The 27,385-nt window shown below is 40.0% G+C and overlaps 1 protein-coding gene across 2 annotated transcripts; it reads right to left on the bottom strand.

Annotated features, from left to right (window-relative positions):
* Window positions 1-254: 254 nt before the first annotated feature.
* On the bottom strand, window positions 255-27,162 carry LOC307039251 (SITS-binding protein). Of its 2 annotated transcripts, XM_079681129.1 has the most exons (10): window positions 26,114-27,157; window positions 24,508-24,679; window positions 14,478-14,685; window positions 14,106-14,256; window positions 11,508-11,705; window positions 10,812-11,080; window positions 10,570-10,706; window positions 9,713-9,834; window positions 4,835-5,014; window positions 255-4,700 (listed from the first exon to the last, which is right to left on the bottom strand). In XM_079681129.1, exons 1-10 carry the CDS (start codon window positions 26,576-26,578, stop codon window positions 4,527-4,529), a joined length of 2,076 nt encoding a protein of 691 aa, XP_079537255.1. In that variant the 5' UTR covers window positions 26,579-27,157; the 3' UTR covers window positions 255-4,526. The 2 variants fall into 2 exon arrangements, with proteins under 2 accessions (XP_079537255.1, XP_079537256.1); XM_079681130.1 differs by lacking the exon at window positions 255-4,700 and having other exon boundaries at window positions 4,876-5,014; window positions 10,574-10,706; window positions 26,114-27,162.
* Window positions 27,163-27,385: the final 223 nt, after the last annotated feature.

Genomic DNA, 27,385 nt, shown 5'->3' on the forward strand with positions numbered 1-27,385 from the left:
ATCTCTCTCACTGCGTGCTCACCAAATCTATAAATAACTTTTATTGGGTTAAAGTGGAATTAGTGGAAATATTAGTCGTCAGCATGTTCACAGATATATACACATTCTGACATGAGAGATTTTCTGACATGAGAAGAAGGAAGAGCAAGAGGCGTTAATTATGAGAGCCTTGCACACTGACACATGTAGGCCTAAACTCACACAGGAGCCAGCTGACATGGATATAGATGCAACAAATATCACAAGTAAAGCAATTATTTCCAAGATCATCATTTATTCATTTCCCATACTTGCATGTATCTCATAAGGGTCATACTGGTTGTTGAAGCATATCCCACAATCCTTTGGTGGCAGGTAGACCAGTTGCCAGACAGTAAAACACACAGAGGCACATGTTCAGACCTCAGGCCAGATGTTATCAGATATAAAGAACCTTGTCTTTTCCCACTGTGTGCACTGCTAACACATGAAGATGTCTTGAAATAATTATTGGCTAAATTAATCAAAGTGAAGTAAGAAAATGTAAACTTTATTGCAACTTTGTCATTCTAAGTTCTCTGATTTACAGAAGAAAAAAAACACTTGTAATGGCACAGTCATCGTAATATGTACATTGCTGATACTGCAATAATCCAGACACTGGTGTCATCCAGATTTAAGAGTGGCATATTAAGGCCCAATACACACAGTCTGTAGAGAGAAGGAATAAACACATCAAAGCTTTTTCCTGCAATTTATACATGAACATACCACGGCATTCCATAAAAGCATTAGAACGGGAACTAGACAAAGTTCCTCGAACGAAGGGCTTGGTTGGGGAAATCACAGTTTGTCCATTGTACATTCAGCTCTAGGAGAGATTAAGACGTCGATGGGTTCACAATATACTGCGTTGCACTAAGACATTTGGTGATTTGATAAGCTTCAGTTGACCTGAGTGTTTGAGTTGATACAATAAATGTTTTAGATCAAAATCCCACAATCAGTTTAGTGGTAAAGCATTCACTAAAAGTGATACGTTTTCGGAGTCTGTATCTTCACTGCTGGCCAGTTAAGATTGTCTTGTGAAGAACAAATCAATAAAGAAAAGCAAACTAACTAACTGTACATTGAGCAATGCATAAATGGTGCAAAATCAGTTGTGTCATTTGCACATTATTAGCTTAAAGCATATAGTTAGGGTCAAAACCCATTTAAAAACATTTCACATAAGTAATCCAACTGAATTAAGGCAAGCAATACATGCTGATGTGATTACAATGAACCAAAGAGTAAGATGCTTACTCGTCAGGGTTTATACGAAGTGGCCACTGCACCTCTGTGACTTTTTGTATCGGCAATAATAAAATCCATGATGTCTGTTAGATTTGTTATGAATGATAGCATTGTAGCCTTATATGTTGGGTTCAGAAAAAGCTGCTTTCCCCAAGTTGTCCTATTGGAAAAATTGTTTGACATCTCTGGAAATGCAGTTATTTGCTTTCTTGTCAAGACTTAAATTGATTGAGATGGAGAGTCCTCTTTAGAGGTGCAGGTAGTCAGATTTTGTGGGTAATCCCTGGGCCATTCTACAGAAAAGGTGGAAGTATTGTCACTTACTTTTACAGACACCAAAATACATGACGTTGACCTAATACTCACATTCATTATATATGTTGAATAAATAGAGATTGTCTTTGCAATGGTACTAAATAAAAAATAAATAAAAAATGGTTTTATACGTAAATGGCAATTATTTAAAATGCCAAGTTCAAGGAACTGCCTTGTCACTTTGATCATACATGGAAGTGGAGCCTATAGTTTTCATTTAAACATTTTTTTTTCAATAAATAAATCAAATTTATATTTACATAACATTACAAGCAACACTGAAATGGTAAAAAAAACGCAAATTATTATTAATAATATCCAATAAATGTCAGTCACCCAAAATTACGTCATTTGTGTCCTGCTACACAAACGCTTTTATTTTGAAATAATGTACTGTCTCTGAAGTGCCTCCTGTAACAAGAGATCATTTGAGGCAGTGCAGTGGACAAAGACATAAGGAAGGTCAGATACTTCTTACTTTGTTTGTTAAAGGTGTCCTTTTATCTTCAAATTTTACGTGCGTCTTTCAAGTCTGTCATTAGTGTTACTCATTGCATAGCCCTAGGGGTGAACATTTTAATGGGAAAATGTATTGTATTGAAGAGTTAAACGATTTGATATTGACTGAAGCCATATTTGGTCTGACACATTGCAGCCATTTTGCTAAAATGGTGGTGTTTTCTCTAAATTGTCACTGGTGTTACCGTCACTGGTGTTACTCTTCTTCCTGGTAACACGTCACACCAGTGACATTCCTATACAAATAAGCTTTGTATAATGTATAAAAATAATAAAAATACTTTAAGCTCTACTTGTTGTGGATTCATCAAGTTAAAAGTTAGTTATTGCTATTTAATAGGTTTTAGATGTGTTTAGAAGGAATATATTTCAGCAGATTTGTATCACCCAGATTCCACCTTTTCTGTAGAATGACTCCCGTATGTTCTTGATATAAACTGACATTGTGAGAAAATGGTTGAAATTTTAAAAGAACAAAGGGTTATGGACATTTTTAATGTTACAAATCTGTAAAGCCACTGTGGAGATATGAATTTATAAATCCAAAAATGGTCTTGCCTGCAAATTTGAATGTGTACGTTTGAAGGAGTACAACTGTTAGCGGGCTATAAACTGGAAGTGGATGATTTCAACATATGGAGAACATAACATATTTTGAAGATCAATTTAGTAACACATATTAGGATGATGTTAATCTGGGAATATACAGGACCAAGGCAGCAGAGAACCCTGAAGACCATGCTCCCAGATTATGCTAGTTTTGGACCAGGCTAGCTGTTTATGCTAAGCTAAGCAGCCACTTGCAATAGCTCAATGTTGCAAAACAGTCTCAAGGCATTTCGTGTCATAGTCACGAAATTAATCTATTGATTCGTGTTCACGAACACGATTTCCCAATGTATTCGCGTCACACAGAACGATTTTAAAAGCAATGTAAATAATAAAAAATTAAAAGGAAAAAGATATTAAAAAAAATACAGATTTCAGTATTCTGACACAGAACGATTTTAGAAGCAATGTATTTATATTGGTAGTATGTTTCGTGCCTGCACCAAATAATAACAAATTAGAAGGAAAAAAAGATTTTAAAAAACACAGATTTCAGTATTCTGAGGCTCTGACTGAGCCCCATTTATTTTCCTCGCGGACGGCAAAAAACCTCCAACATTATACTATTTAAAATGAAAGGGTTAGGCTTAGGGTAAGATATTGAGTAAGAAAATGTTTTTATGAACCACACAGCTTCCGGTCTTCCAAGACCCGACCGGACAAAATGACATGATGCAGGCACGAAACATACCAATAGAAATACATTGCTTTTAAAATCGTTCCGTGTGACACAAAAGAAAAGCGGAAATCGTGTTGGTGAACACGAATCAATAGATTCAATTAATTATGTGACTATAACACGAAATGCCGTCAGACTGGGACGGGACATAGGTATCGGTCTTCTCATCTAACTCTCAGCAAGAAAGCAAATAAGTGTATTTCCTAACATTTGTAACTATCTATTAAAAAGCTAATTTCAACCTATGCGCTGTGGTCAACAAGGATTTCTTCTGAAGAGCACATCAACATCAGACATAAGAAAAAAATAGCAACCCATTTGAAATACCTTACTACAGCAGGTCAGTATGAAGGCAACAAATAAACTAAATTCAAATATAGCCAGAGGTACAATTACAGTGGCTTGGCCTCAAGTATATCTGGCCTACAGCACTAAAGGACATTCATACGTGTCCGACAGAGTGGTATGTTGATAAATTAAGTTGAACTACTGAATAAGTGCTGAGGGGTAAGATTGCTTTGTCTAATGACTCTGTAAAGCACTGAAAAACCATAACTTCATCAAACATCAGCCCTTTGGCCTGAATAGTTCAAGTAAAAGCCTCTCCGATGAGTTAGCAAAACATACAGTATCACGGTGCGTCGGCCTCTGTACGAAGCTTTCTGTGAGCTAGTTCCTCCCAATAAGCCTCTTCCTTAGTTCTGCTATATCTTCATTTGGTCTTCTTCAGAGATTCCGATTCTTTGTTCCTCCTTGTCAAGAGAGCCAGAAGCAATTTAAAGACTGTAGAAATGCGGTATGTAAACGCACAGATTTCTCCGGAACTTACATACAAAAAAAAGCAGAACAGATCAAAAAGTCCGGAAACAAATCAGCCAAGAGGTAAAACTGATTAACATTTTTTCAAAAGTAAGAAAACAATTGTGACAAAGGAAAAAAAATCGTAATGAACTGTAAAGTGCAAGTATAAAAAAAATCTTTCTACATATCATCTCAAGCCCTGAGACAGGGTCAATAGTCTTTAGTGGAAAAGTGCAAGTTAAGAACAGCACTAGTAATACAAAAAAAAGGGTTTGATTCAAAACAGTAACAGGATAAGTCAGGTGACTCGGTGGATCAGTCATGTGACTCAGCTTCTGCGAAAGAAGACAGCCACGTCCTCCAAGGGCACAGGGTAGTCCTGTAGGAACGTCCCCCCGTCAAACACCTGAGCATCGCGGCTGTCCTGCCACTGGAAGCCCCCGTCAGGTAAATAAATATCCCTCTGCACTGCCCCCTTCTCCAGCACCGGTGCCACTAGAACCTGGAAATGCAAATTGGTAAAAACAAATTCAGATGTCAAAGAAGATTGTGCACTTAATTAGCAAGGCATCAGGTTACATTCATAAACCATCCATGCCAAGTACATCGTAACCCCATCCCTTCCCATCAGGTCACCTCGTCTCCGATGAGGAACTGGTCATCGATGGTGAAAGTCACAGGGTCACTGGGACTGAGCCACCACATCGGCCTGTAGATGGGGTTTCCCGTCATCTGCCACTCATCTGCATACTTTTCTATCAGTGGGACCACATCCCTCTGGTGTTTCGCTATGTAGGCCCGTGTGAGGTTTAACACCTATGAGTCAAAAGAGAGAAGAGCATAAACGAGATGAAGATTTCAGCAACAAATTATTAGTGGTAGCACAACGCTGTTTATTTTTTATACCAGGCTCTATTGTTTTCATAAGTGCCTTATGAGAAGATAATATCTCGATATTGGAAATTCACCTCGATCAACTGGTCGTAAGTATTTTTATCGCAATCACCAATTCAATCCTACATAAACCCTTCCCTACTTAAGAGTTTAACATTTTATTTATTATTTTGTATGATGATTTATTTCCATATTGAGTGGTGCCTCCATGTGCCCTCTAATTAAATTAAGTTTCTGAATAATTAAATGTACACTGTAAAATATTACCATGATTTCACAATATTTAGCTGTAATATTTTACAATAAATTACCGTTTTACCACTTTACAGTCTTTACATGTAATGTTCACAATATAATACTGTAATTTTGAATTTCACATTGAAATCAATGCAGGCACAGTTAATTACTGTGAATGTACAGGATAAATTATTACCAGGATTTCCCAACATGTTACTGTATTATTTCATAGTAAAATACTGTATTCAGACCATCCTCCGTGATAACCGGTGATACGGTGATAACACGGCAAATTGCGTGAACCGCGCTGCATTGTGGGATCGTAAAAGATTTTGAACGGTACGAGTCAGGAGTCACTGGCCGTTTCTCAATCGCGAGGAAACTGGCTTCCAAGCCAATATTTCAAGGATACTACGTCATCGAGTGCCGCCGAAGGACTGTTCCAATCTCCAGCATACTTGGAATTCCACGAGGCCACGTCCTTGGTTTGGGGGTAATTTCGAGGCTGCACATGGGTAGACTTCGCGTCCTTCAAATCCCCACAATGCTTTGCGGACGGACCAATTTCAAAAACCCTTGCGGAGAATGGATGAAACGACGCAGCTCAGCACACATTTAAATGTAAGTATGTAGTGGCGTAGAACATGTGTTGGTAAATATGTTACTTTGTTGCATTTGTTATCACCAAAAATGTGTTCCGTGAAAGTAAAGCAAGTTCATAATTAGATAGACATCGTGAGGTATTGATTTTCGGTACAGTTTATGTTGAAACTGTTAGAGAGAGTGGCACACTTGTTAGCCTGTTCCATTCTTCTTTGTTTTCCGAAGCCGTGGCTTGGAAGTATACTTGCTTAGTTTCTGAAGGAAGTGACTTGTAAGTATGCGACTACCAAGCCAGTATCCTTACGATTGAGCAACGGCCACTCTGTGGGTGTTTCTCAATCTCGAGTACGCTTGCTTGGTAACACATGTCCGAGTCACTTGCTTCAGAAGCGAGGCAAGAATTCTTCCTGGCATTCGGAAAATGAAGAGTGGAACAGGCGAGCAAGTGTGCAGGAGGTGTGCGTCATATGAGAGGCCCCGTATTACATTTTCTGCCACAGATTTGGGGAAATTGGTCCGTGCGCAAAGCATTGTGGGGACCTTAAGAATGCTGAGTCTACACCATAGACTGGTCTACACATGTGCAGCCTCAACATTTCTCCAAACGAAATATGCCGGGCTCGGTAGAATTCCAAGTATGCTGGACATTGGAACAGTCCTTCGGCGGCACTCGATGACGTAGTATGCTTGAAATAGTGGCTCTGGAGCAACTTTACTCGAGATTGAGAAACCCCCTGAGAAGCACCCCCAGTCACTCGGCGCCAAGCAAAGACGAGAAGAAACACCTGTCACTACTCTGATAGGTAATTCAACGCATTTTGTTCCCCTTTACTTAAATGAAAATGTGTGCTTTTATTTAGACTTGCTCCAGTTTTGTTTAATGTGATCGCAGACAGTCTGAAATAACTGGTGTTCAGAGTTTCTGTTAGCCGGTAACGGTCATAGTCTGGTAAAATATGCTGAAGACCGGTGTTGTGCCGTAGGTTGAAGGCTTGCCCTAGATTGAAGCCCTGTTCGCGGGGACGCGCAAAGGTGACGTCCTCGCCTGAATTGAGCGTTCGCCTAGTTTTCTAAGCTTTTTTCTCTCTTTTGAATGATATACTGTATTTCCCATCAGATTAAACAGCAAACGGCTGAATAAATAATGTGCATACAATTGCGAGATGGCTCATTTTAAGGACACAATCTTCGTATTGGAACAAACTTCAGTTTTTAAGTGTAGTCCCACTCTGTTATGTTCCTCCTTCCTACAGAACAGACAATGAAAGGATAAGATGTAATTTGTCAGTATAGTCCTATTTCTTAAAACCCTCTCTGTTGTTTAAGTGTCTGATACTTGATAACCACGAATAGTAAGCAATGATATAAGAGTAATGATATAACATGATAATGTCAGACACTGTTATTTTCAATCAAGCCTAAAAGATAATTTGTTCAAACTAGCTCCACTCGCTTTAATTGCTCCTTTGAATGTAATTTTCCTCTGTGGTTTCCTACTCAACACATTTTTGTATTGTAATGCCACTCATATTTTTTATTTTATTTTAAAGTGACATTGAATGTTTTGAAAGGTTTCCTAAAATAAAGTGTATTATTGATCTTATATCTGTGCCTATACTATTAATGTTCCTTATTTTAGACTAGGTTTTTCCTGGTGTCAATAGGGAAGATCTTCACTGTTCTCTACATAATATGTTCAGCAGAGCAGGTATTTCTCCTGCCAGATATGGCACCCCCCCTACAACTTTGTCCAGGACATTCACAACGTCACCAACATCACACTGGTGCTGTTCCCCTCTAGTTTGTGCTCACAAAAGCATTTTACTCTGGGCCCAGCAGGTGAAAAACTAAAGAGGGGCTTCCACATCCGGCAGAGCAGGTGTTGTAACTGCCGGATTTGGAAGCCCCCCTATATCTTTGTCCAGGATAGTCACAACGTCACCAAAAATGTTTTTTTTTGAATGTTTTCAAAAATTATTTTTTAGAATATCTTAGGCCCTGACGGCTCGCCACTGATGTACAGCAAGGTACCATAATACCACAGCTCTGTACTGCTAAATCACAGTACTTCCATGGGCATGGTAACTGTAAAGTCACAGTACGTAGTTGTACTTTTATTCTAATTTACTGTAAATTACTGTGAAATCCATGCAACTAGTAGCCAGTAATTTACTGTAAATGTACAGCCAAAAATGTTACAGTGTAGTCATTGTCAGCCAACATGTGGGTCTCATTTTGCATACCAAGCATGTGTTTCATTAGTATCCGGCAAAATATATTTTTGAAAAACTAAAGCAAAAAAGGCCTTTCCTTAACAAAATCATCTGCCTTAAGTAGTTCAGGACATGAATAGTATTCATATTATATATTATGTATGATATTATATAACTATGAGCTCTGCTAAATCCATTTGTGCCATCTCTACATCCAGACATGTAGACAAAACTTAAGACTCAATGTTGACTTAGTGGTTTTAACAGTGTCCACGTCTTTCTCCTGTCTCCCTCTGTCCAAACTCCTTCAGCATTCCTTGAAGGGTCACATCCTCTTCAGTGTCCCATGACAAAAACCACATCTATAAAACATTTCTTTTTATGAGTTGGGATTGAGAACATTTGAAGGAATGAGCTTGAAGACACAGCTCGGGTTTGAGTGGATCTTTCTCTAAATGAGAAGCCAGGCATGTGTGTGGGTTTGAGGTTTGATTCCAATAAAGCTGCTGCTGTGACCTGTCTACGACTGAACAATCCCACATTCTGGAAATGAAGGTGTGTCACATTTAAACTAAGCATTAAGCATGTATAAAGCAGGTCTCCTCCAAAGTTTCTTCTTAGTCCCACTTCATCCGAGTTTATAAATTGAAGGCCACGCATGAGACCGAAATGGAAAACATTGCTGCTGTCAAACGTCTAGCTGTCCAAAAGGCCTATTTTTATCTTTGTCACGCAACACAAATCACAACCAATATATTTTCGCTGCCTCAGTTCTCTCCTAGTGGAAGAAAAAAGTTGATCACTCCCACTCTGTCACACTTGTCAATTACTCATGGAAATGTTAATTGCCACAATAAAGTATTTTTCCAAGACTTGTCCCCAAATTCATTATCATTCCTGCTCAAGTGGCTCTTGAGAGTGAGAGTCAGCCATACATCTAGAGAAGGGATTGTAATTCAGAACAGATGTACTCCTAACCACAGGTGATGTCGGGAGGGGGCCAGGCCATCGCTCCCATTGAGGAAAGGACAAGGGAGGGGGTAAGAAAATAGACCTAACCCTCCTGGTGGGAACCTGAGCCATGAAAAGTATTGTTGTCAGTTACCGGACTCGCTGAGATTGTAGGCTTTGTTTTCCTGCCGGGCAAGGTGAACTGTACATTCCTGCTTTCCAGCAGAGAGGGACAGGGTTTAGTCCTGAATCTGAAGCTCTGATAGACCAGGTTTCAGCAGCCCTCATGCCTCTTGCAAACACACCGGTGGGAACTTCTCATCCTGACCCTCAAAAACTGAGGGGAGGCTGCTCTCTTGTTTTTTTTCCGAGAAGGAAATATAATCTTGCTTGTTAACAAATCTTGAAAAAAACACAAACCTGTTTTTTTAACGCTATTGTAATCTTTTCTAATGTCAGTGAGAAAAATGTAAAGACTGCTCTTCAGCCTGCATGGCTCTGCGGTGTGGTTCAAATTCAGAGTGCAGGGTTAGAGTGTGTTAAGGTGACTTCATGGGGGGCTCTGCTTTGTAATGTATTTTTGGTTGAGTTTTTTACAAAAAGTATTCTAGTTTACCCGGTCCTCTCCGCAGACCCAGGGTGGCGTGTGGAAGCTGATAACAGGAAGGAAAGCTGTGATCTCCAGCCAACGGATGAACAACTCCTCATCTGTGACCAGGTCTCCAGAGAGAGAACCACCTGCAAGGAGAGAGAGAGGCAGAGAAAAATGCCAAACATGAAAATGGTAGACTCAAAAATATCCAAGAGGAAACATGTACGCTAGGTGATTTTGGAGACATGGTCAGGTTGTCTTTTTAGCTGGACATAAGCTACTAAAGCACGGGAAAACATAGAGGGAGTTGGAAGTGAATGAACCTTTTAACATAGCTAGCATCAGGTAAAGCTCCCTCAGGTAATACAGAAGTCATTTTAATGGTTGCTAATGTCAGTCATTAATATTAAACATGTTTAAAAGCTAGCGGCTTCTAGTAAAGAACTTGCCAAATTTGTTCTTTGTGGTGTTTCAGGATCTGGCTTATATGAATGGTGTTTGATTAATAAATAAATCATTAACACATTGATAGGAGGAAATAGTGAATTAAGGAAATTATAAAGTTGCATAATCCTTGCACAATTTTCACACCTACCAGAAGTGACATACAGTATGGGGCACATGAACGTGCCATGTTTTAGGATGGTCAGAGAGCAATTACAGTATATCAGGTCTTTTATTCTGTCTGTAGCACTGACACCCTCAGCTGTTTGACTGCTATTGCAGGAATTGCTATACTACACAAATTAACCTAATTTATGTCCAAAACATCTAGAGCTATTTTGTGCCTATTTCTTGATGAAGTAGTGAAATAAAGATGCTCTTTTTAGGACATATGATGTACTGAGGTGAGAAAATGTACTCATAGGCTGTGGTATTACCTACTGCATCAGGAATGAGGAAGTTGTATCCCAGCAGAGTGTGGTGCAGCAGGGAGGGAATGATGCCCTTCAGGCCCATTGGGCTCCAGTCGGACTGCAAGGGGCTCATCCTCACAAACAGAGGCTTGTGGCTTGACCTGAGACACAAATAGCATCATAAGAAGTGGAAGGAGTAATCTCACATTGGGAAACATCTCTTTCTGTAAACAGTGGCAGTTGGTACTGATGCTCGAGGGAGTTACCGTGTCCCCGCTGTAACGATGGTGGAGTCTCCTATCCGTGTGGCCATGTCGGCCAGCAGGCTGATGTACTTGTCTCCCCCGAGAGCCTGTGGAGGCCTCAGAGCTTGCTCCTCAAACAGATTCCCCTCGGCCCCCTCCAGCACCACATACTCCATCCCTAGGTGTGCCTGCAGGGACCCCACCCTGTCCAGAAACCAGCTCACCGCTCCAGGGTTGGTGATGTTTAGCTTTACGCAGAACTTTCCTCGCCACTGACTCATCAGAGGGATCTAAAGGGGAAAAGTAGAGTTTACACAACGATCATTTTCAATTTTTGCAATTCATTATTAACTACGGCTCCTCCGCTGTTGCAGTTTTAGATTTTCTGTTTTAGGCCATGCTCAAACTGCTCTGCTTTTTATCAATCTGCATCTTGTGAGAAGAGACAGGCTGCAAGGCAGATGGAAATTGTCTACTTTGGAAAAAATAGCTGTTTCTGGTTTCTCTTTTTAATGGGGGTTCTCAAAAGTTGAGGAAAATTCTACGTTTTAGACATGGAATATGTTTTCTGTGAATGGACCGATCACAAGGCAACTCTTTACTACAACAACAACCAGAATGAAATTAGAGAAACCTCGGGTAAAAGTTAACATGCAGAGCACAGGGAACGCAGCCAAGTGCTTCTCAGGATGATGATGAAGTCCACTCAGTTCTCACCAGCTGTCCCTGAGGCGCTGAGGGGAGGCTGAGCCAGAAGGCCTCGGTGCCGTCCATGAGGGAGGTGTGGAACTGCGTGGTGTCCACGCCCAGGAAAGGGGACAGGGTGATGGAAATGTTAAGAAGCTTGACAAGTGGGAGGTCCCTGGTCAGTCTCTTGGACATCCCCCTTTTCCTGCTGTTGAGGTAGTCATGGTCCTGCAGAGAGACAGAGACATTCACTGTCATATCTGAATCAACAGTTAGAAAATTGTCAACATTCCACACTCAGAGGGAAGCCTTACATCTTAATAAATGCTACACTTCAAATGACGATAAAATCATTGTATCGTATCGTACATACGATACAATTATACTTTTTCGTCATTTCAAGTCAGCAGCTCCATTTCCAACATCAACAAGGACAAGAACCAAGGGAAAATACATTTAACGTAACATTGCAATCGGTAAAGCCAATATTTTCAAGACCCATTGCCGACATTTGATCCACGAAAAGAATGCTTTAATCTCACCTTATTAAATCGTAGGACTCTATATTTTAGATTTTATGGTACAGGACATTGCAGTCAGAGACAATGTTAACATGTTATTATAATGGTAGGCTGATCATAGAGTTTCTCAAAGGGTTGACCTACAATATGACTTTTGCCCTTTTACCGTATATCATAATCCTTTGGTATTTACATGGACAAGTCAAAACAGAGATGTCAGGTTACATAACTCTGGAATGAAACCTTTTAAGAATACAACGAATGAACCCAGGAGGTAAACCAGCTGTGGGAAGAAAAGGGTGGATTAGCAGGTTATGTAATTTTCGTAATGCTCCCCTTTGTCCTGCTTCTACCCTGAATTTGAGTTCCGCATAATTGACAAAATAAAATAAATTCTGAAAAAGATGACCCAAACATCTTTTTATAGTAGATTTGCAAAAAGCTGCATTATTTAGTCTGAGTAATGTTTTTAGAAACATGACAGCCTAATAATAACTCCACTTCCAGTGCCTGTAATTCCACACTAATATGGAAACTCGGAAAGAAGTGTGACTGATAATTTACAAACACTTGTAAAACTGGCTTTAAAGAGAAGCCTAGTTTTATTTACAGAGGGTCATTGTTGCCTTTTGCACCTCAGTACACTTAATGGACAAATTCCATACGTTTCCAGGCAGCACTGTACAGTACACATGGCTTATTCTTTATGGCATTTATGGAGGGGAACTGGATGACAACAATACCTTTGATGTACCAGAAAACTTCACATTGTGGGTAAAGGAAACTTGTTTTAACGTCGACTGACGTGCGTTATTCCTCTCCCTCTTCTTAATCCTTTCACACCTTCTGAACTAGTAAAGGAAACATATACTGTAGGCTTTGTGTGTGTGTATATTACCTTTCATGTTCAGGTCAGATCGCTGCATCAAGTGTGTCTTGGCTGACATCCCTTCTTGTCTCAACACAACCATTTCTTCACCATCCCACGGTTACCACTCTCAGAGCAACCTGAGATCAGTTCTGAGAGTCTCTGTTTGTCTTCTCTTATCTGTTTTGTAATGGAAGATCTCAAGTATTGACTTAGATCCACTTGACAGTGGTCCTGTTTCTAGGCAGTATAATTAAATCCCAAATACTGGGAGTATAGTCTGTGATCATGATATATCAGATTTACAAATGATGAGACATATTTCCAAGAAGTGGCCAGTGTGCTGTGGTTTACATTCAGACTTATTTTTCAACATAAGGACATGAAGTACTCAACCATCTTTTTTTTCTACGCTGTGACATTTCTGTGAACCCGTCCCCCCTCATTCCCTCCTCGCCCGTCTCCGGCACTCTGGAGATTTACTTAAGTTGAAAAGTCTTTCATCTCTACTGTAGGCTTGACCAGTTTTGAGCCTCTGACCAATGAACCGTCGCCAGCTTCACAGCCCAGATGGTTAAGGAGGAGGATTACAGGAGTCTACAGCTACACAGTGCAAGAATAAAGGCTGAATAAAAGATCATTTGCACCATTAGAGATATGCTTATAGCAGAAGGCTACTAAACTGAATATGCTTAAGTGAAATGCGAACTACTGTAAGGTTGCCAGAGTATGACAGAAAGTAAAACTTTGATAACATTGGCTACAAACATTTTGGTAAAACAGCTTCTCTGTTGGTACAAACATACTTTTTTATAATTAGAGCCAAGGGTTGCAACTAACAATTATTCATCACTCACACTTTATTTTCACGATTAATCGTTGATCGTCAGAAAATATAGAAACAAGTCTATCCCAGTTTCTCAAAGTCCAAGGTGATGCCTTTAAACGTCTTGCTTTGTCTGGTCAAAACCCACAGATATACATTTTAATGTGATTTATAACAAAGCGTAGTTGAATACTTGATTCTGATTGGTCAATTTGGACATTACAGAGGTTGTTAATTTTCTTTTAAGAGAACAGTCCATTGCTAAGGAGCAACAAGGGACCAATGCATGTGCCAGTCATATCCATCTGCAGAACAGCATGACTTTATCTTTTAAAGGTTGCCAGTCTACTAAAGACTCTGAGGCTGCAGTAAAGAGACAGTGTGGCGGGCAGTGAGGAGTGAGGAGCTCGTACCATGTCGGAGAGGAGGGTGGTGGAATGTTCATTGAGGCTGATGACTCCCTCCCCAAGCTGGTGTCTCTTCAGACGATTAGAGAAAGTCCTCAGCTCCCTCTCCACCTTCGGCCCCGAATCCATGTTAGTGAGCAGCTTCCAGAACGGCAGCCTGTAGTACACACAGAGGGATGATACGGATCTGCTGCTCTGAGGAACCTTGGTATATACCTACCTTGGTGTATTTATCACTCCCTAAATACCCAGAAAGTTGAAGTCTGTGGTAACTGGAACCAGAGATGCACCACGGCTTGATTTATTGATAATATGAATCAACACAGTTCCACTTCTGACAAGTAACCCACCACTAATCCTCATCTTAACTGAACGTACCACAGAGTGTTCATGTTGGGCAGCTCCCTGCTGTGCTGGTACAGTTGCTGCACTGCTTCCTGGTGAGCAGCTTTCACATTGTTGGCCACACACACGGTGTACTGCAGAGGCTCTCGCTCCATACTGGGCAGCGACTGCAGGCAGAACTGCTGTCGGCTGTCCAGCCCCAGCTGCAGACGAATATCAGGAGAAACAAGCACTGCCACACCTGCAACGAGAAAGAGAGGGGAGAGGGCACAGGGTGTTTATCACATTGTACTGGTCAGAGATCCATACTTGATGCTTCAGATCTGTCTATATTATGAAATACATCAAAAATAGTGTTGTTACCAATTAAAAATACTTGCTCAGTGAACATTTTTAAATAAAATACAAAATATGGGTAGGCACATTTCTTTTTTTAAAGTTCTGTCAGATCAGTCAATTTCCCACATCATAGATTTAAGGTGGAAAGCCATGGTGCATCATGGGAGGCTCTGACAGTCAAAGTAACAATTGAATGAGAACAACCAATAGAAAAGCAACTGGAGAACATCAACAGTCCTTGATGACGCATTCATAATTTCATAACAATAAAAGAGATGATTTTTTAAGAAAGATAAATATAAGAACAGTAGAGCAAGTTCCCAAAAACACAATTCCCAAAACATCTCCAACTTTACAAGCGACAAATTGATTGAGTGCAAAGGCCACAAAACCCCTGTCCTTCCACCTAATACTGACAACAATCTAGAACAAATAGTATTCTATGTACCACCTAACACTGCAGTGGAGGGTAACACAAATAAATACTGTATGGTAGACTGGTAAAATTGTCTTATTTCACAATAAAACGAAATGGAAAATAATGCATTTAATTTCAAACTCCCTAAAATATTTTTTATCAAATGACATCTTATGTTTTATGTCCTGCCAAATACTCCAAAGTAATAAAATACATGTTTTGAAAAATATAATATAATTGAAAGCTACCACCCTCAGATAATATGTGCCTCTTCAAACAGATATATTGCAAGTCTTAATGTACAGCAATGAAAAGCAGTGGAAGTATGAGACGGTCCATCGCAGATTCCTCTGATATGACATAGTGCGCGAGTGATACTGAGACGAGGATGAGCGTGACGGATGGAGTGTTGTGGGAGGTAGAGTGTGGGCTGTGTCAGCTGATATTGCTCCGCTCAGATGTGAGAAAAACACCCCTGAGTATGAGATATCACAGTATGTGGTTAGATGAGTTTACACCGGCACTGCTGGCAACTTCTCGGTAGGTAGGTTACACTGCACAGCAATGGGAGAAGTCTGGGATACCTATCCAAAGTCACATTGAAGATGATTTTTTATTCTTCTGGGTTTTACTCCAGGGAACATCTCTTAATTTTGGTCGTGAGGTACGAAAAACAACACCTACGTCTTCAGAACATTTCTCGTTTTCTCCCCTACTGTAAGTAAGATTTTGTCAAGCGGATAATTGTGTCCGCAGATGTAGCTGCCCTGCAAGGAATGCCTTGTCCCTCTCAGGTTACCCCTACCCCATATCCTCACCACTTCTCACCCGTCCTGACTCCCACCTTCTCCCTCCCAGATTTAACTGCCTTCCTTTCCTCTCTGCTGCTACTCTGCCCCATCTCAGGTCAGCAGAACCCAGCCAGTATTGATCAGAACCCCCAACCCAGCCTCTCTTTCACTTACATTTTGCACCAACTGCTCAAAAGGTGCCAAACTGGAATTTGGGAGCTGATCAATAAATAGATTAGAATTTGAGACCAAAGAGGGTTCACAGTTTGAGAACCGGGGCTGGAAGCTTGGCTCACTTCCGCACCCCCTCTCTAGTTTCAATGGGCTTACTGTTCTCCTGCAGGCAGGGACCTGCAGGAGCCGGCAGGATACGGGTCTATAATCAGATTAATAGTTTAAAGATCAGTCTTCAAGTGCTGCATAAAGCCTATTGAAGAGCCTTCAACAACCGGCTAACGTGTTTGCAATGGATAATGTCAAAGAGATACTGGTAACTCCTCAGCTGCCCCTCACAAGGTATTAGGTCACCCCCCGACTGCTTGTTATAGATTCATAATGCCAGATAAACGTAGGGTTTTGATCGAAACTGCATTATATATTTCAAACCTTGAGCGATAAAATAGATAAAATAATTAACAGGGGATAACAGGGGTGCCATGAAACTGCACATTTCAATAATGAATATACAGAGTGGTGTAGAAAGTGGGGCAGCAGGAGAAAATGTTACAGCTTTATGGAAGGATGGAAGAGGAATGCAGGCAGTGGAAATAGAGGCTACTGAGTACACCAGACACCGAGCAGCCTCGTAGAATGATGTGCAGATACAGCAGGCTGCAAACAGTGTGTTTTACCAAAGTGCACACAGGGTGGAAAGTGAGGTTTGCAAGCACGACTTCTGGAGTCACATTTAATTTGTATGGGAAATGACACTGCAGGGCCTCAGAGAAATGGGACAATCTGGTCAGGAACAGCTCTACCTTTTATTCTAGCTTTTAAACATGCCGATTTTAATGTTAAATATACTAAATCTGTTCTGGGGGTTTAAACAGATCTATTCAAAGCACTTTGACACATTTAGTTTCAGTATAGGGGGAACTCCTGATTCTAAATGAACTTCTAACCTCTAGTTATATAAGTTTAAGGCTCAGACACACATCTCTGGATGTGCCAGATTGGAACAGGAATCAATAAGTGTTATTTAAAGAAAGTGAAGCGGGTTTGAGGCCTTGAGTTACAGCCAAAGCGGGGTGCACAGGAGTTAAAGGCAAAGCGTGGGGGGATGAGACCCTATTTTTAGAACAATTCCTTAAACACTTCAAGCTTCCCCCGAAATATTTTCCACTAGCTCTCAAAAGCAAAATTATACGCCTGACAGAGTGTATCCGCTCACCTTTAAAGCAGCAGAAAGGCAAAACGTAAAAATGATTTAAGTTCATTGGGCAGTTTTGAATGATTGACACACACATGCCTCATTTTTTTTACAGCTGTTAAGGGGGCACACAAATGAAGATTGCCTCTTCACACACATTGTGTATTCACACACACTCCCTTTAATGGGAAACTGTAGACATCCAAGGAAAACAGAGCAGAACTTATAGGGCCCTAAAGTTTCGGCACTTTCTCTCGCTCAGTCTAACCCCACGCACCTTCTGATGGGTCAGGAAGGTTTTAATGTGGCGTCTAGCCCCTCGGAGACTGGCTGGTCTGGGTGGGAAACCAAGTTGAATGACTCCCTGCTGCCCCGGGCCAGATGGGCTACACTCTTTTACCTGTCATATTTATACTGTTATTTATGACACCTGTGCACATTTACAGACCTGAGTTAGGTTATAAAAGGTGCATTCAAATGCTCATTGTGTGTGTGTGTGTGTGTGTGTGTGTGTGTGTGTGTGTGTGTGTGTGTGTGTGTGTGTGTGTGTGTGTGTGTGTGTGTGTGTGTGTGTGTGTGTGTATGTGTGCGTGCGTGCGTGCGTGCGTGTTCAGGCATGCATTTCCTTAACAATGGAAACTTAGTTTCTTTGCCCAACCTCAAGAAATTGATGGCCACAAAACTGGGATCTTGCCATGGTAGTACATTTCCAATTCCACTTATTGAAGAAAAACAATGAAACACTAAAGAGGCCTTTTCTTTGCTCCATTCCTGTCATCAATCAGCTTTATTGTTTCCCGTGTGAGACGCTGTGTTCCGTAGAAACATCACAACTGTGAAAGGAGATCAGAAGATACAACATTCAAATACTTTTATGTTATTTAAAAGTATTTTTCATTGCTGGATATTGGTTTAAGAAATACTTTATTTACAGGTCAATTATATAGAAGATCATTATTTAGAAAATAAACAGAGCTGTGATGAAGAACCACAGACTGATCACATGTTGTGTTAATGTGGACAGTTGATACTGTAATATAAGTGTACTAACGCGGCTGGATAAACCCTCCATTAAAAACTGTCTCTCTCTTGCTTGTTGTCCTTGATGGAAAGTATTAGGTAGGACATGGACTGTGGAAAATCTTGAGGGATGATGTTCATATTATAGTAGCCTTTTTATACAGGAGATGACAGCTCTCTTTTAACAAAGCTTCAGTTGGCCAAGTGAGTCATTGTTAAAGTGTTTCACCTCTTACTTGTCCTGCAGAGTGGAGGTTTCAGGGCAGCTGCCCGCAGGCACCTCCTGCTGACCCGTTGAGTAACAGAGGGGCAGCTTGTTTTCCTCCTACATCCGAGCTGAATATTTTAAGCATTTAATTCTGTTTTCGTGTGACTCAGTGATCTGGGGTTGGAATAAGGACAAAGAAAAGGCTGAGGGAATACTTAACCAGGAGCTATTTAGAATAAGAAAACAAGCCTTTTTTCTTTTTTCCCTATTATTCCTACTAAACAACTTACTTAAAGGTGGAGTAGGTACGTTTGAGAAACCGGCTCGAGATACACTTTTTTTTATATTCCATGGAATGCTCTTAACATCCCGATAGCAATCGATATCTTAAGTCCTTTGACAAAAAATCCATTAAAGAATTTCATCTCTGGAAGCCGTAGTACTGTAAAAAGCACGACCAATCATTTTAGCCGGCCCGGCTAAAATAACTGGATGGCCTACCTGCCTGTCAGCCTTCCATCTGTGCACAAACTTATCTCGTGCCCTCATTGGTCATGTGCGCGCTCTGTAAGGAAGTGGCAGATTTTTTCTGGCTGTGTATTTTCAAATTCTAGCGCACTCGAGCTGGTTTCTCCAAAATTACCTACACCACCTTTAAGGCTTAAGTACGTATTTTTTCAATTAGATGACAGCATAAAGTCAGAATATAGTCTACAACACCTAAACTTTGTGCATTTGTAATGTTGGGTTTTTAAACTTAAGCTTCTTATATATTTAGTATAACAGTAACAGCTCAAATATATTCATTGTTCACACACTTTGTCTGTGGGTGCTGAGAAAAACATTTTGACTTTTCATTTTGTCTTTGATTTTATTCTAATGCCGCCACTATTGCTCATCTTACTTACTTATCTATCTAATCCTAGCCAGTATAAATTCTGTTGTATAAAATGAAGCTGATTATAATCACTATATGAAAGAAAACAAATAAATTCCATAACTGTTACATAACTTTAATCCCTATCTGTGTGTTTTTCTTGGCCGATTCCTTCTGAGTAACCAAACAACAAACGAGGAGAAGCAACAAAGTATAATTTCTTTGAATCCCAAATGGAAAGATTGAGTCAGGCGCAGAAATACAGTTAAATGGTTAGCAGTGTTGATGCCAAGGGAGAGGAAACGATGCTAAATGAATGATGGAGAGATAAAAAAGAAATAGAGAGCACCATCCACATATACTATCACTGTGTGTGTGCATGAGTGTGTGGAGGTGGTCTAATATTTTAAGGAGATTCTGTGAAGTCTTATAAATCTGCTAGAAATTATATGTGATTGTAATCTCTGTTGCTCACTAAAATGAGGGTGTCTTGGAAAACAGCAGATAAGAAGAGATAGTAGATATATTACTTTTATTGGATCCAGAGCTAGATGATATCAAAGTAAGAGATAACACACACTCAACAAACAGGTTTTCTCCAAGTCCTTATTTGTAGTGACAAGTCGAGGAAACATTCATGAGAGCCGTTATTTGTCGGATTTTCATACTGTACATCTGTACACTTAAACATCTGAATGTCAACAGATTTCACATGACTGTTAAGTTTTTTAATATTATTGCTTTCAACTAACCTAATAAAGTTATGTGAACTGTGCTGACATAATACATTTAATTAAAGTCAACGTTCAGTATTTTCAGTGTACTTGAATTTGAAAGAGTATGAATAATGCTCATATTGAGAACACCTTTTTGTATTCATCATTTTAAACAAAGGTATATTTCATTTAAAAGTAAGGAAAAGAATGTGTGTGTAAATGCATCTGTTAATCACATACAAATATTAATATACTATATGTGTTTCTTATTTATTACTTGATAATTGTACTTTCAAATCACTGTTCACTATTTAGTTATTCCTAGTCCCTGTTTTGTCTTTAGACTGACTGTAAATTGTCAGTCAAGTCTTTATTTTTTAATTTAATAAAACAATTAATTGATCAATCACAAATGGCACCAGCTGTGAGTTAGGAAGTGAATAAGTGAGTTGTGAATAGAGTGAGTGATTGAGGAAATAAATGAAAATGTCTATTCATGTTGTAAATTGAATTATTTTAATATCTTTATTTGATGAAAAAAAACTGACCCTTAATAGACACGATAAAAGCAAATAATAGAGAGCCATCACTTACTGTAATGGTCCTCCAGTATTTTGTCAAGCCACCTGATCACTGTCGTGTGATTTGACCATGTGCACTCAATACTTTCCAAAGTAGGTACCTACACTATCTCCGCTTACATGTGCTCACTGTAACTCTGCATGGACTGTATCCATAAGACCTCCAGTTGAGTAAATGTAGGAATAAGCTGCTAAAGCTTTGGGACAACTTGTCCCTTCTTATGTCTTTAATGCAGGATGTAGCTTCAGTGATATCTAATCTGTTCTTGGTAGCCCAGTTGTTTTTGTATGGATAAAGACAGGTGGGGCTATGACAAGTTCCTCCAGTTGGCAACACTCTCAAATGTCACTCTACGGCACAGCTGCATATATCTTGTCTACTGTCTCTCTGCTTTGCTCTATTACCTCTTCTTTACTTTGCTACTCTTTGCGCTCTCTTCCAAACCCTGGTTAATATTGACTATTACATTCCGGTCACTCTGTTGCTCTTTTGTTTCAGTCCATCTGTCTTGCTCTTAAACCGTCCCCAGGAGTCCTCTTAGCTTACTAACGTCAGTCACAGCTCCATATTGCCTACCACACTTATAATGTGCTCCTATGACCAACTACAAGCAGTGGAGACAGGTCCCATACATACAGTCTCTGGGCTTAGACAGCTGTGAAGCCAATATTAAACTAAAACGGCAGTATAAGCAGATTTAGTAAAACATGAGGCATCAAAATGTAGATTTGTCAGTCTGTTAATTATGCTGTAAGTACAATTCACCAAAAATGATTTAAACAAGTGCTGACCTTTGCTTTTTTATTAGACATGGTGCTATGCCTTTCAGGAATCTGTTTTGAGCTAAACAAACATACTAGAGGTCTTTTTCACCCGACGGGAGCTGAAGAAACAAACCCGCAACTAATTTAGAAATGAGGCTTGAATCATAATGAATGATACATACAGTAGTTAGAAGCAGAACATTAAAGCTACATTTCCTGAGAGGATAATTATTTACAAATGGTAGGGTTTACATAATAATGTACTTAAAATCTTGTAATTAAGTTAACTTTTGTAGGATTATTGAAAGCAGAGTCCCTTTATTTTCTGAAAAACACAACAACCACAAGACACATAAATATGGTTATAATTTACATTTGTTCTATAGAAAATAGTTGGTTTAGTATGTTGGCTGTATTTTAAGTGCTGTAAGTACTTTTTAGCTCTGCATTTAATTTGATTTTGGTCAGTCTACATGCATAAACAATAACATTTTACTGCCAAAACTAGGATCAAACCGATAATCTGATTAAGCCTCACACGGTTGCATAAACTCACAGTTTCCAAGAAGGACCCTGTTAACTATCCTCACATGTTTGTGGATTGTTTATCCCCATTAAAGCTGCTTCAATTGTTTCCCAGCACACAACAACAACAACAACAACAACAACAACAACAACAACAACAACAACAACAACACAGTTATGGCTTAGTCAGAGCTGATGGAAAGAAGAGAATGGCTAATGCTGCAGTGACAGTCTGATATTCTGATATTTCTGACAGGGTCTTTCTTGCACATGGTACACCCTTCCACCACATCTTATGAACATCATGCCAGTAGTTTTCTTGCTGACAAACAGACAACTACAAAACAACCCAATAGAACCTCCTTGGCGAAAGTAATTATGATGGTCAACCCGACTGATGTGCATATCACAGTTACACGTTATTTTACAGGAGCCCGAAGGACTTCGAATAAGGACTTCGAAGATTTATGCAAGATAACAATTGGATTTCCTGTGCGCATCACACAAAAAATGCACAACAAATGGAACCTATACCTAACCCTGAAATAAGGGAATCAACCGACCCTCATACAGGCTGCAGACTTTTGTGTATACCAGTAACAATCGGACACTTTTTATTTCCCATAATTGAATTGCACATTTGACACTGTAATTGCGCTTATTCTCCGATAAGGGCTCATGATGAATCCCCACCAAAACACCAAGTTTGTGTTGAAAATGAAAATAGCACTTTTCTACCTGCAGCATGGGACCTTCCAAATCAGATGGCTAAACCCTTTGTTAGTTGTGATGAAATATTCTGAACACATTTACCAAGTCTAAAGCCTGACAGCTTACATTGTTAGGTCTCTTTTGTTTTAAACTCATGAGCTGCGTGGATAAGCAAGCAGTCCAACTTCTGTCCAAATTATGATCATTCATCAGTAATTATTTAAACAGATCCTAGATAAAGGAGAGCAGCCAATACTAATTGCACTACGTCTTCAGTTGTGACAACATTTTTCTCTGAGGAACATTATAAGAGCCAAACAAAAACATCCTTGAACTTTAAAGCAAGATATCATGTTAAATATACCTTAAACGCTTCATTAGGCATTGCTGTCATTGCTGAGCATCAGTTTGCTATGTTTGGGGCTATGTACTGTGTGTGTCTGCGAGTCGTTTCTTGGCAACGTTCAAACAGTTGTTCTCACAGGGATCTCATCTCTGGTTTTTTTTCTCAGTGCAAAGCTAGACGGAGAAACAAAGGGTTAAAGGGTCCTGATAATTACGGGCGACCTTTCACAAGGTGGAAAAGGGATTTATGTCATGTGACTCTCTTTTAAGCCTGCCACTGTGTTACATAATATCCCAAAATGTGTATGTGCATGTGCATGCATTTGTTTCTGTCATTAATGTATGTGAGACTGCTGCTAAAAATAAGCAAAGCCATTATCGATAATTGTTTGTTTGACCTTATTGGCGTTTATTCCATATTATTTAGATTTGAGAACTTTCAAGATATTTAATACACACATTTATACTTGCAAAGGATTCCCAAGCAAAGTCAAACATCTTAGTAAATGTAAAAAATAGCCTATTTTCCAATGTTCATTGGTGTAAAATGGGATTTTGAAATGTCTGGTTGTAAATCAGAGTATGTTATTCATGTTTCAAGATAGGGTGATTAGTTTATTCAGCAGTAAGCAAGTAAGCTAACTCCACACAAACACAGCTTGAAAGCAACACATATAGACACACACACATACACACAAGTTCCTCATCAGTCACATTAACCATTCACATCCGCCACTGGTCCTTGCATCCCCCCCGTTTGCCCCCAGGATAAAAAATCTAACACCCCTTAAATAACCTGGTGAGTTATAAGAGTCAGCAGGTCCCTCATCCAACCTGCCCTTTTAATAGAAACAAAAGCCAATTACCCCAGTATCCCTAAGAGTTAATTTAAGATGGTTTGCTTCCCTTTGTAGTTTAATCTCTAAATTAATGTACAAAGATTCCACAGACAGTATCGTGTTACACTCTATTACTGGGAGGGTCGTCCTATCCAGTCAGTGGTTTGTGTTTTTTTGGGAGGGCAGCTGGTTTTGGAGGCGGTCAGACTATTTTTCTCAGCTCAAACACAAACAAACACATGCATGAGGGGGTGGGGAAAAAACACAACAACATCCACAGGGCTTCCCTCACGCCCTGGGATTCACGCCACACATCTTATACCAGCTGATATGGGGTCACATTTCCCAAGCCCTTCTGCTCACCCTGCACTTATGGCAAGTGTGGAAGAACAGCTGACAATGTGTCATATGAAAGATTTCGAAAGGTCCTACTTATTGTGACAGACCAAGGTGTGAAGAAGAACTGTTACTCCACTTTTGCTAATGACATGACAGTCTACTACACTAACAGTACATCTCAGTTGATTCAAAATGATTGATTCCAACAATGACCTCTCACCTGATGAGCCCAGGAAGTAGCGCTCCAAAGCGGAGCCGAAGCCAAATGGATTGCTCTTAAGATCACTCACAACAAACGGCTGCATGGTGGCGTTCTGATCGTTGATGGGCCAGGTCTGACCACGGACACTAGCACCACCGTACCAGGACACGTTGGTCATGGAGAAGCAGTCCTGAAAGGATGCAGACATGCACAAAAACAGTGTTAGGGAGAAAGACCCACAATGAAATGAAAGAGGTAGACATTTATAAAGAGAGAGGCAAGACAGCTGTTAGACGTTAGCTGTTAGAGATGTGAAATTGATGCTGACTGGAAAAAAGGAAATATTTGTAAAAGTTTATTGATAAAAAGAGTGTTAAGGCATATTAAAAGACAGTAGATGGTATTAGAAAAACACTCAATTTCCTCAAATGCTTTTGGCTGACTAAAATGTAAATAATGGGTGTAAATAAAAAGCATGAGTGGCTATAAGGACTGTGGAGTCGATTTTTTCAGATGTATCACATTATATAGCTGATAACTTATTAGTATTGATGATTCTAATCTTTGACAGAGCAAGTTACTGCTACTTTACTGGAGAAATGCAGGGCACTCTGCGGTATGTTATGGCTGGCACATGAGACTGTCTCAGAAAGCATTGCACGCAGGAGGGATTGAATGACAGAGGGTTTTCTAAGAGAAAGTCTGTCCTCCCTCAAAGTGTGACAAATGTGCAGAATGGCAGCTTATTTATTTCACGTCAGCAAATCCGAGCTCTGCTAAGGAGTTTGGAAACAGGTGCCAAGTAAAATGGTCAAATAAAGGCGACTTTGGTTTGGAAAGATTTTCTGTGAGCAGGCACATCACATGACAGGGGGTTATTGTGAGGAATGTTCCAGTGGGGACAGATTAACCTCTCTAAACATCCCAATAGTTAAATTCCTTTGATAATTAAGCTTGGGGGGGGGGGGGGGGGGGGAAGTACAGCAAGTACTTTGCATGTCAAAAAGCCTTAAAAATTGAATGTAGTTAAATTGAGGGATGAGGCAGTCACGCAAATATATTGTTGGTCTATAACATACATTTAAATAATAACTCAAATCAAAATATTCTAGGATTTCATGGTTTCCGAAATGTATTATTTAAAAGTATTAATACAAAAACATTTATTGAAATCAAAATAAATATATATAAATAAAAAATTGCAATATTTTATATCTGAATCTAATGAATAAAGTTATTTATGTCATTGGATTGTACAGCATAGTATGCTGCAAACATACCGTGTTTTTGGGACACACATTTAATTGATCTTTTTCAGCCTTGATAGTGGAAATCAGTTGATAATTTAAAGAAGACCAATTATATAAAACAGACAACTAACAAGACGTCTTGTAATTCATTTGTATGAGAAAAAACCCGCTTATTTTGTGTTTTACATTGTGCACCAAAATCACAAGAGCCATACGAAATGAAATGCCAATAAGCATCAAGTAAACTGCAAATTAAGGCATGAAAGTGATATATATGCAAAACTGCCTTTTGCACATGACATAGTAAGTAAAATGGCATATTGATTGTATTTGGTTCAACTTATTTGTATTGCTCTCTAAGAGGGTAACCTTACCTTCAGCTCCACATGACAGTGCACCGGCACCCAGGTCATACTGTAGCACTCCGTCTCCTCATTCACCTCCAGGGAAATCTTCACCTCGGCCACCGAGTCCCACGTATAGCAGAACTCGGTTTTATTCAGCCAGCACAGGTTCCTCACAAAGGGAACCTCGATGTCGGGGTTCCCCACGTTCCCAACGTCTATCTCCACATAGGTCTTGTCCTCCGCCAGGGTCTGTATGACCAGCGAGTGGGTTCTTCTCTCCCAGATCAGTCCGCTAAAAGTCCCCCTGAGGATCCAGTTCTTGTTAGGCTGGTCCACCACTTGCCAATAAATGATCCCGATAGTCATGACAAAAAAGACGGCAACCCCGAGACAGGCTATAGCTCCTTTCCAGGTCTCGTTCATCTCCTTCAGTCCCGTGTCCCATGTTACCTCTGGGATGGGGCTGGGGTTCCTATTTCGAGCGTGGGGCATGTTGTCTTTGAGATAAGCAAAGAATCACACACAAAAAATGCTGCAGAAATCTCTGTGCGACAAGTATCTCTGTTGCTTCATCATGTCATGGTGTTTTCAGTGAGGCTACAGGGTAAACCAGCCTACTATTTATCTTTACACCGTTTACAATGTTGCTGTTGCTTTTTTGCGCAATTGTGCCACCAACAGAGATCTGTCATGTGAAGAAAGCTGTGAGAGAAAAAAATCCCAGCGCGTCAATAAAACCGTATGGATGATTAAGTGACTTACCACATACTGCTGTTGTTTCAAAAGGGTTGCATTTGTAAATTGCATTGGCTGCAGTGAGCTCGTGAGCAGCCCGAAGCCGGGTTTGGCAGCAATGCCTACGAATAGCTCCTAAGACGCTGTCTTGCTTGCCCTGCACTTTCTGACGTAACGCCGGGTTGTTTCTTCAGGGGAAAGGTAGGGAGAGGGAAATGGGGGATCGGGAGGGTTTGGCTGAGTCTTGGAACTGACCGCCCGGGCGAAGAGGCCACGGAGAGCATGGAAGGGAGGGATCCCCATGCTTGCTTGCAAACTCACCGTGCGCTCTCCGTGCGTAGAGACTGTGGAGACTTGTCACCCGGTGGTTTGTTGATGGTCAGGGGCGTCAATTGCCATTCCTTATCCAAATTTGATATTGTGGGTGATTCATATTTTTATTAGAGAGGAAATCGTGATGATTCTGTTTGAAATCATAAGCACAATGATCTTAGCAGTGTATTTTGCATGTTTTATTGGCTACATCTAATGGACATATTCATCAAACTAACCAAGAAGTCACAA

Source organism: Notothenia rossii (assembly GCF_949606895.1).
Source record: "Notothenia rossii genome assembly, chromosome: 5".
Classification (NCBI taxonomy): domain Eukaryota; kingdom Metazoa; phylum Chordata; class Actinopteri; order Perciformes; family Nototheniidae; genus Notothenia; species Notothenia rossii.